The sequence below is a fragment of the Hippoglossus stenolepis genome, chromosome 11, assembly GCF_022539355.2.
Source record: "Hippoglossus stenolepis isolate QCI-W04-F060 chromosome 11, HSTE1.2, whole genome shotgun sequence".
NCBI classification, from domain to species: Eukaryota; Metazoa; Chordata; class Actinopteri; order Pleuronectiformes; family Pleuronectidae; genus Hippoglossus; species Hippoglossus stenolepis.
In genome coordinates, this window is record NC_061493.1 from 23,079,577 (window position 1) to 23,090,102 (window position 10,526).

Here is a 10,526-nt window from a genome sequence, read left to right on the forward strand (position 1 = left end):
TAATTTCACACCCTGCCAGACTCAACAGCCGAAGGCACAGGCGCGAGCTGATGGAGGCGGAGCTTTGTTCAAACTCTGTGACCCTTAGTCCAACAGGATGTGTACAAAGCCATGTAAGATACTCCTGAACTGTTCCATTTGACTTGACGGTTCGACCAGGCGCTGTACGATAACGGCTTTTTGAGTTTGTACACACACACACACACGTGTGAGGCTGAAACAACAACTGGAGGCCGAGCACACACGCCTCCTCCTCCCAGGCCCGTTCAGTCAAACCTCACCAGATTAAACCATTCGTCTGGTTATACCTGAAGAAAGTGACAAACATCTGCCCCCTTGGTCCAGATCGGTGGTGAAGAATCCAACGGCTTCTCTCTCGGTCCGTGTCTCCATCCGTCCACCAGGTTTACCAGAAAAGAAATATCAGCAAAAATATCAACTGACACCATAAACCTGCTTAATTCCCTGAGTCCAGATCCAGTTTCCAGACCTGACATTTTATTAGAAAGGTGCACACCCCTAAATTCATTTGAATGGGACCAGACGACCACACGCTGAATAGAGAGAAACAATGATATATATGTATATAAAATATATTTCATAATAATAAGACCATCTGAAAAGTATTACTGTCTGTGTCTGACTGTATTTTGACTTTTGACTCATGGGGGTGAAGTGGACAAAAACGTGATCCTACAGCGCCCCCTGCAGGAGGAAAGACTGAATCACACTTAAAATGAAAGTAAAGCAAAATATAATCCGATTGTTTTCAATCAATAAACAAATCATTCGAAGTTAAAGGTAAAGTTCAGATCTCACAGGAGATGGTGTTGATTTTAAAATTTAAATTAACAAATAGAACAATCCCTGAATGTTCTATTTGCTTTAAGCCAATCAAATGAGTTCTTCCTCCCGGGTCGACCAATCAGAAACAGGAGTGCTTCGAGGTGCCGGTTTCACTTCCGGGTGCTGACCCCTGCTCAGGACATGTGTAGATCATCATCGCCGCTGGATAAACTAAACCAGCAGGAAATAACTTTACGATCTGTTTCCGGCGCAGCTGCTACGAACTTTTCATTTTGACGGTACACAACCGACGTGTCTGTGGTTCTGGAGTAAAGGAGCCTCACCGATGACACCGGAGTCAGCCTGAGTGGAGCAGACGGTGGTTTCTAATCTCACCGGTGAAGATGTTCCGACAGACGAAGGCGATGCTGCGCAACCTCCGGAATCTGCGGTGTGTGTATGTGTGTGTGTGTGTGTGTGTGTGTGTGTGTGTGTGTGTGTGTGTGTGTATATGTGTGTGTGTGTGTGAGTGAGTGTGTGAGTGTGATGTGTGTGTGTGTGTGTGTGCGTGTGTGTGTGCGCGTGCGTGCGTGAGTGTGAGACACTGTCAGGACAACGTGTGTGTGTGTGTGTGTGTGTGTGCGTGTGTGTGTGTGTGTGAGGTGAGTGGTGAGTGTGTGTGTGTGTGTGTGTGTGTGTGAGTGTGTGTGTGTGTGTGTGTGTGTGACTGTCAGGACAACGTGTGTGTGTGTGTGTGTGTGTGTGTAGGAACATGTCAGACAACGTGTGTGTGTGTGTGTGTGTGAGACACTGTCAGGAGAATGTGTGTGTGTGTGTGTGTGCTATATATATGTGTGTACATGTATGTACATTTTTACTGTGAGTTTACATACACAAATACATGTATATACATTTATCTATGTGTATATACATACAGGCACACATATATTTGTACATATGTTTGTGTGTATATACAAATATATGTACATATCTGTATATATGTTTATATATGCATGTTTGTACATATACGTGTGAGTGAATATATATGTGTATGTTTACATTGGTACAGTATATATGTATGTTTATATATTTGTACTCAGTTTCCTGACTGATTCCATTAGAGGACAGAACCAGATGTTTGTGACACTGGACCATGGGAATCATATTTCATATTTCATTATATTTATATTCGGTTGAATGGTTCTGTGTTTCCCCGACAGTCTCCGTGGAGGACAGCAGAGTGCTTGGAGGCTCAAGAGCACTTCGGCAGAGAGAGCTCTTCAGTACCGAGCAGGACAGAAGATCCACGGATTCACAGTCAGGGAGGTCAGTGAGAGGCCACAGACAGAAGAGCACACGGGAGATTGATTTAGTCTTTTTTAGAATTGACCTTCTTTCCTCGTTATAGAACGTGGATCCTTAACGAAACCGTCTCCTGATATGTTTCTAAAACGGGTGATTAAGATGGATTCTGTTGTCTTCCAGGTCGCCCCCGTCCCCGACTTGTTCCTCACGGCGGTGAAGCTGACTCATGACAAAACCGGAGCTCAGTACCTTCATGCAGCCAGAGACGACTCCAACAACCTCTTCAGTGTCCAGCTCAGGACGACGCCCATGGACAGCACGGGCGTCCCCCACATCCTGGAGCACACGGTGCTGTGTGGATCGGAGAAGTATCCCTGCAGAGACCCTTTCTTCAAGATGCTCAACAGGTCTCTGTCCACCTTCATGAACGCCTTCACAGGTACAGAGAATCTAAATCCGTTCCTGTCGGCTGCTGTAGAAAATAAATCCAATGAGTCCAAGTGAAGTTTGTATACGTTGCTGAAGATGCTGATGTGTTTCTTTTGTGTGTCCCTGAGCAGCCAGTGACTACACCATGTATCCGTTCTCAACCCAGAATGGAAAGGACTTCCAGAACCTTCTGTCCGTCTATCTGGACGCTGTCTTCTTCCCTTGTTTACGAGAGCAGGACTTCTGGTGAGTTTGACTGTTCACCAAGTATCTTTACTCATATTTAACAGCAGTAACGTGCTTTTAGTGAACAATGAACTCAATCACAGTACAATTCTACTATCCTGACACGTATGAAGAGGTGTGTGTCGCAGTCATATCGATGGGGTTGTGTATGTTCTGGTGTTTCCAGGCAGGAGGGCTGGAGGCTGGAGAACGAAGACCCCACAGATCCCAGATCCCCTCTGATGTTTAAAGGAGTGGTGTTCAATGAGATGAAGGGCGTGTTTGTAAGTCAACACTGTTTCAGTCTGTAGAGTTTGTGAACCCTGCGTTATGTTAATTCTTTTGTATCTTTACGAACGCATTCCTTGGATAAATCATGAATCTGTTGTTTACAACGTGATTATAACACAAAGATCCACTCTGACTGTTGTGTTACAGTCGGACAACGAGAGTGTGTACGCCCAGCACCTTCAGAACAAGCTGTATCCAGACCACACCTACTCTGTGGTGTCGGGGGGAGAACCGCTGGTCATCCCCGACCTCACCTGGGAGCAGCTCAAACAGTTCCACGCCACGCACTACCACCCCAGCAACGCCAGGTAGAGGGAGGCGTGCACACACACACACACACACACTCACACACACTGACGCTGACTTTGCCATTTCAATATGAGGAACGCGTAAATTCCAATTGACGTGGAAATGTAGTGGTTTTGTTTACAGCACGTTGACACCGGCGTCGGTCTGTATCGCCGAAATCTAGAATCTCATTGTCTTTCTCAGTTGTTGGCGTCTTCTACGTGTTCGGCTCCTCTTCTTCACCCTGAGATATTTGTGTTCTTCCAGTTTCACGTGTCTTAGCGAACCCTCGGTCGCTGTGAAGTTTCCTTTAGCAGGAGGCCGACTGGAAAAAACTTTATCTACTGCGAAAGTTGCATTTTTCTAATAAAAACAGTCAAAAAACCACATTTACTTTTAAAGAAGAATTAAAACAAACATCTTTTCCATCAGGTTCTTCACTTATGGAGATTTGCCTCTGGAGCAGCATCTGCAGCAGATCGAAGAGGAAGCTCTGTCCAAGTTCCAACGCATCGAGCCGAACACGGACGTCCCCCCCCAGCCTCACTGGAGCAGCCCTGTAAGTGCACAGATCTCACATGTTTCTGTTTATTTAACGTCAGTCTGTCGAACTTCAAACTGCACTCAAAGCGTCTCGTCTCGAGTCGACTCCGAGCTGCACGTCTTCCTGTCGAGGAGTCACCGTGAGTTTCTCTCATCCTCAGAGAGAGGACCACGTGACCTGCAGCCCTGATGCTCTGGCGCCAGATCCCGCCCGGCAGAACTCGCTGTGTGTGAGCTACCTGCTGGGAGAGTAAGTCCACTCCCCCCCTCCTGTTTTCCTGCTCAGACATTCTTCTTCTCATGCTGCTGCTGATCTTCATGTTCAGCGTCAGTTGATCTCTGATTCAGTTTGTTTTTTGTCTCTAACCAGCATCACCAACACGTTTGAGGGATTCACTCTCAGTCTGCTGTCCGACCTGATGATCTCCGGGCCAAACTCTCCCTTCTACAAAGCTCTGATCGAACCCAAGATAGGAACCGACTTCTCCTCTGTTGTAGGGTGTGTACGGGGGCTGTCATCCCAAGTTTGGATTAGTTATAAATGGATTTTACCAGGAAGCTTCTAGTTCCTTCGAAAAAGACTTAAAGATCTAGATCGAAACACACATCTCTGCACCTGCTGATCCAGCTCATGTGTTTTAAACCAAGAAACAGGTTAAATGTGTGTGTTTGACGACGGCTAAACGAAAAGCTCCTCTCCACAGATACGACGGCAGCACCAAGGAAGCGTCGTTCAGCATCGGTCTGCAGGGAATGGCTGAGGAGGACACGGAGAGGGTGAAACAAATCATCAGCCAAACCATGGACGACATTATCCAGTAAGTCCCACAGTCCCAGGGAGTCAAAATGAGGGGATGTGACCATTTCATGATACTAAAGGCATTTAAATGGTTTAAAAAGAGATCTGTTGGATCTACATGTTGAACTAAGTCCAGCCTGTTTAATGAAAGAAAGCAGAAATAGATTTCCACACATTTCCTCCTATCGTCCATCACAGGAACGGCTTCGTGGAGGAAAGAATCGAGGCGCTCCTCCATAAGATCGAGATCCAAATGAAACACCAGTCCACCAACTTCGGTCTGTCCTTAGCTTCGGTGAGTTGACCGCTGCTTATCTCTTAACACCTCATGACATTTTGTTTTCACAAGCTCCAGGACCCTGCGTGTATTTAGAAACCTCCACACGGTCGGTGCGTTAAAACACTGTCAAGGTTAGTGTGTGTTCTCTGAGCATCTGATTCAGTGTTCGATCATTAAAAAGCATTTTAACAGTTAGACTCACTAAATTGAATTACGTATGAGCCTTAGTGGACAACGTGTCTTTGTCCTCTTTGGAATATGTCCCTGAAATACAGGAAACAAGAGTAAATCAAGGTAGCACATCATGTCAGTGTTGTTTTTCAGAGCCGTTTCCTCACCCTGGACATTTTGTTTGTGTTCCTAGTACATAGCGTCGGCGTGGAACCATAACGGTGACCCGGTGCAGCTGCTGCAGATCAGCGCCAGCGTTGCCAAGTTCAAACAAGCCCTGGTGGAAAACCCTCGCTTTCTGCAGGACAAAGTCAAACACTACTTCAAGGTGAATGAAACCATTTCATTTTAAACACATTATATTTGAGGTGAACGATTTCCCCTCAAGCTTCATGCTCATTCATGTTCTGCTCTCCTTGAACTCCCTGCAGGAGAACACACACAGACTGACCCTGTCCATGAGCCCAGATGAAGCCTACCTGGAGAAACAGGCCAAGGCTGAGGAGGAGAAGCTCCAGAGGAAGATCCAGGCTCTGTCCGACAGCGACCGGAAGGAGATCTATGAGAAAGGTAACGACGATTTCACCGATGATCCGTATGGGAATGTGTTTTCCTTTTACAAAACATTAAAACTCTCCATAACATTCATGTGTCCTCCTGGAAAGGTCTGGAACTGCTGGCTGCTCAGAGTACAACCCAGGACGTCTCCTGTTTGCCGGCACTCAAAGTGTGTGACATCGAGCCGAAGATCAGCCCCACCGCTGTTCAGATGGGCTCTGCAGGTACGGCACGGCGTCCACCACGTTACACTTCACGTCCCACTTGCACAGTAACTGCAGCGCTGTGGTTTCTGTGGTTTCTGTCTTCAGGAGGAGTGCCGGTTCAGTTCTGTGAGCAGCCCACCAACGGTTTGGTTTACTTCAGAGCCATGTGCAGTCTCAACACGCTGCCGGAGGACCTCAGGCTTTATGTCCCGCTCTTCTGCAGCGTTATCACCAGGTGAGTCTGACGGAGACCGGAACAACGTGAGGCTGCACCGCCGGGGGTCAGGGAGGGTTTCTCTGGGTTAACAAACTAACATTCATCACTGTGCCTCTGTGTTTCCGCAGGATGGGCTCCGGAGATCTGGACTACAGGCAACAGGCCCAGCAGATGGAGCTGAGGACCGGAGGCATGTCCGTCTCCACCCAGGTCGTCCCTGACTCCACGCAGCTGGACATGTACGAGCAGGTCAGTGTACCCAGGTCACTTCCTGTGGGCAGAGCGCTGTTCCTCTGGAGGATGCATGGTGCGGCAGTGCAGAGGTTTCCGAATCAGAAAATGTATATTATAATATTTGTGTTGGCCCAGTGCATGCTGGGATAAACTAAAGCGCTGTTCCTCCATGAAAAAATAGAAATACGCTTTATTTGTGTAGCACTTTTCTCAACAACATTGCAAAGAGCTTTACAAAAGGATAAAACAACAAGTACTGAATTAAAATAGAAACATTTAAAAGCAGAAACAGATGTAGGACGTATTAAATCTCAGCAGTTTAGTCATTCCAGGGGTCGGGGGGGCCGTCGTGCAAAGGCACAAAAAGCTTTAAGTCAACAACCGGACTCTGGGAACAAGCAGAAGGCCAAAATCAGCTGATCTGAGATGGTGCTCAGGCTCAGTGGGGGGGGGCAGTAAATCCTTCACATACATAGGACCTTTGTTGCCTTTAAAAGTCATCAATTAAATCTTTAAATCAATGTGAAAACAAACAGGAAGCCACAGCAGCTGGAGTCTGTGTTATGTGGTCACGTGTTCTTCAACCAGTAATAATCTCGTTAGTAAAAGTAAAGGTATGGACGTCTCTGTCTTGAAAAGAAGAAACCTGCCTGAAGATGATTTAATGCTTCAGCTTGTTCTCTCGGTTCCAGGGCGTCCTGCTGTTCTCCTCCTGCCTGGAGAGGAACCTCCCCCACATGTTCCAGCTGTGGAGCGACATCTTCAACAGGTACGACCTCCGGCAGCGAGACATTTTCAACATAAATCGTATTGTCGACGTTGTGAGATGCAGAGAACCCGCGGTAGAAACTGTATCTTCATCCCTTCAGTCCCCACTTTGATGACGAGGAGCGCCTGCGAGTGCTGGTGATGAGGGCAGCACAGGAACTGGCCAATGGGATCTCGAACTCTGGGCACATGTACGCGATGACCCGTGCCGGCCGTCACCTGACCCCAGCCGGAGACCTCCAGGAGACCTTCGGGGGAATGGAACAGGTACCGATCAGCTCAAGAGGAGATGAGGTGTGTGGACGTCCCTGTGTCGGCAGATCTGAGACCCTGTGTTTTGGTTATTTGGAAATTAGGTGAAGTTTATGAAGAGGATTGCCGAGATGTCAGACCTCACCCCAGTTATCAGAACATTACCCAGAATCAAAAAGCATCTGCTCAACCCCGACAACATGAGGTGGGTTCGTATGATCTCTGCTGGGAGGGGGTTTTCCTCATGTTTGTTTCTGTAATTGCCGCTTCCTCTCCTCACCAAAGGAAATCCAACTGTGTCTTCCTTACAGATGTGCAGTCAACACAACTCCGCAGAAACTGTCAGACACAGCAGCACAGCTGGAGAGCTTCATCCGGGACGTCGCTATAAACAGGAAACAACGCAAACCTGCCAGAGCGAACATATTTGAGGTAAAGTGTCGGCAAAGTGTCGGCACACACCGGGGTGAAGATACACCTCGACAAATGAAAACCTCTTTTAACTTGTTCCCTGGATTGATTCGATGTTGTTCCTCCAACACAGAGGCCACTCGACCCGCTCGACGAATCCGGACCGAGCAGGAAACTTATCTCTGTAAGTTCACTTGAGCCTTTTCTTGTTTTTCCATTTTAAAGCTGTCGCGATAAGTTACATGAAGTTTATTAATTTCAGAAAGTGTAAAACAGGCTGCTTGAGTGTCAGGTGTACATGTTCTACAAGAACACAGGAAATAGAAAGTTGTTTTTGCAGCTGGAAGGAAATAAAGAAAGTGTAGTTCTGTGGGGTTTTCCACGGTGTCTTACAAAAGTCTAAATGATGTTGAGGTTTATTAAAATGTTTTGGAGGCATAGTTTGTAATGTCTGCTTGTGTTGTCATTCCGTCTCAACGATCCAGATATTAACATGCTGTTTATAAAACTTCAACAAACTCAGAGACTGTGAAACCTACTGTCTATGTCTGAAGTTTGAAGTTTCCAGGGTTATTCTTCATCAATTTATCGTGTGTAAATATTTCTGGGACTCAGATATTGTTTCATATCTGAAATAGGACTTAAACCTTATTCATTCTGGTCGTAAAAAAAAGTCAAACTTGAACTTGAAACCCTCCTGTTCAATGCTGACGATACAGTAAAATAACAACCTGCTTCTAAATGTCAAACATGGTCCAGTTTGTGTTGTGATGGTGTAAAAGAAACACCGCTACACATGTTGATGCACCTTCTTTCTCAAAGACGCCTGTCGTCAAATCTCCACGTGATTCAATAACTTCAGTTTTTCCACAGGAGCAGAATTTCCAGCCGTGTCAGATGAAAACCTTCTTCCAGATGCCGTTTCCTGTGAATTTTGTGAGCGAGATTATCCGGACGGTGCCGTTCGCCCACGAGGACTACGCCAGGTACTTGCACTTTTCATTGTTTAATCACTTTTTTGTAGTTTTTGTTTTCCAGGCTCATCCTGAGATTTCACCATAAAAGTCACAGTTTGTGCGACTCTTGTCTGAATTAAATTACCACCACTTATGTTTCTGCTCAAATTAACATCGCCATGGGAACTGTTTTCTATTCATCCTGAGAAAAAACGTCTTTCACAACAACTGCTCATCAAATCGACTTGTTGCTGGTCAAGCGTTTCTCAACTAAATCAAAAATTCGAACTTAAAATCATCAATATAAGTTTGGCGCTCTCGACCTGACTTTATTTCCGTTCTCCTTCTCAGTTTGTGTGTCTTGGCGAGGATGATGACGGCTAAATATCTCCACGGGGAGATCCGAGAGAAAGGCGGAGCCTACGGCGGCGGCGCCAGGATGGGAGGAGGCGGCCTGTTCACCTTTTACTCGTACAGGTGGGCAGACGTTCATCAAACTGATCACAGTTATTGTGTATAGTGTGTAAAGCAGCACATTTCGTATCTCCATCACACATATAGAGTTGTGTATACATTGTGTATTGACCTGAGTGTGTGTCTTGTGCGTCTCTCAGGGACCCCAACTCAGTGCAGACGCTCTCTGCGTTCCGTAGAGGTGTCGACTGGGCCAAGTCGGGACCGTTCACCCAGCAGGACATCGACGAGGCCAAGCTGTCGATCTTCTCCGCTGTGGACGCCCCGGTGGCCCCCGCGGGCAAAGGTGAGACTCCAACTCATCAACTGAAGCATCGGCATCGGACTCTTTAATCCACATCACGTTTGAGAACTCTGCTAAACAGTGTGGAACTGTTCAAATGTATGATACGGTTCATTTACCTTTACATTACATGGTGGTTGTCTCTAGGTTTTCTGTGTTAATAGAGGTTTAACCACAGTTTCTGATATAATATACTATCGGATTTTTAGTCTGTGCCTTGAAATCTGTTTTTATTTAAATCTCTTTCAGGTTTAATCTCTAATTTTTGTACATTTTTCTCTTTATTTAACATTTTTAAGTCTCTACTCTGAAATCCCATTTGTGGTCCTAGCATCTGATCGTAGTTCGGTGTGTTGCAGGATCGGGTCGTTTCCTCAGTGGCATCACAGACGAGATGAAGCAGAGTCACAGAGAAAGACTCTTCGCTGTCACTCATAAAAACTTGGTGGACGTGGCCGAAAGGTAAAAGATAAACAAGAACCTTGGATCTTATTCTGATGTCAAATATAATCCTTGTAGTACTACTGAAATATGTCTTTGTCGTACTTGTAGATTTAATGTCTGTTATTCAAGATGGAGGAACAGGTGAAGCATTGTTGTCCTTGTCTCGTCTCCCTGCAGGTATCTGAGCGTCGGTCAGAGGACGTGCGGCGTCTCCATCCTCGGCCCAGAGAATGAGACGATTAAGAAAGATCCCTCGTGGATTGTAAAATAATCTATATTTATTAATTAGAGACTTGACTGAACCTCCAGTGACCAGATCTACTGAGAACTCAAAACTTTTAAACGGTTGTAAACAGAGTGAAGCGCCACACGAGGAGGAGGAGGAGGAGGAGGAGGAGGAGGAGGAGGAGGAGGAGGAGGAGGAGGAGGAGGAGGAGGAGGAGGAGGAGGAGGAGGAGGAGGAGGAGGAGGAGGAGCCTGAAGATTGTTGAGGATGTTGTTGTTGTTGTTCTTATATGTTCCTCAGATTTCTGCTTTTCCTTCAATAGATTCCCTTCTGTACATATCCTTTGGAAAATGAATATTATCATATTGGAATATAAAATC

The 10,526-nt window shown here is 46.1% G+C and overlaps 1 protein-coding gene across 1 annotated transcript; it reads left to right on the forward strand.

Annotated features, from left to right (window-relative positions):
- Nucleotides 1–944: 944 nt before the first annotated feature.
- pitrm1 (pitrilysin metallopeptidase 1) lies at nucleotides 945–10,228 on the forward strand. Its single transcript, XM_035169479.2, has 26 exons — nucleotides 945–1,237; nucleotides 2,007–2,112; nucleotides 2,272–2,530; nucleotides 2,652–2,766; nucleotides 2,933–3,029; nucleotides 3,184–3,344; nucleotides 3,757–3,883; nucleotides 4,029–4,117; nucleotides 4,238–4,366; nucleotides 4,572–4,685; nucleotides 4,865–4,961; nucleotides 5,311–5,445; nucleotides 5,549–5,687; nucleotides 5,783–5,899; nucleotides 5,987–6,116; nucleotides 6,227–6,347; nucleotides 7,025–7,101; nucleotides 7,202–7,367; nucleotides 7,457–7,557; nucleotides 7,664–7,784; nucleotides 7,897–7,947; nucleotides 8,637–8,749; nucleotides 9,071–9,196; nucleotides 9,334–9,479; nucleotides 9,836–9,938; nucleotides 10,098–10,228. Exons 1-26 carry the CDS (start codon nucleotides 1,191–1,193, stop codon nucleotides 10,189–10,191), a joined length of 3,081 nt encoding a protein of 1,026 aa, XP_035025370.1. The 5' UTR covers nucleotides 945–1,190; the 3' UTR covers nucleotides 10,192–10,228.
- Nucleotides 10,229–10,526: the final 298 nt, after the last annotated feature.

What these genes read in the sequence shown, in the direction of transcription:
- pitrm1 (XM_035169479.2), top strand. Translation starts at nt 1,191, where the DNA reads ATGTTCCGACAGACGAAGGCGATGCTGCGCAACCTCCGGAATCTGCG. An exon ending in TTACGAGAGCAGGACTTCTG is followed by an intron (nt 2,767 to 2,932) that starts GTGAGTTTGACT and finishes TGGTGTTTCCAG; the next exon opens with GCAGGAGGGCTGGAGGCTGG. An exon ending in GCCCACGAGGACTACGCCAG is followed by an intron (nt 8,750 to 9,070) that starts GTACTTGCACTT and finishes TCTCCTTCTCAG; the next exon opens with TTTGTGTGTCTTGGCGAGGA.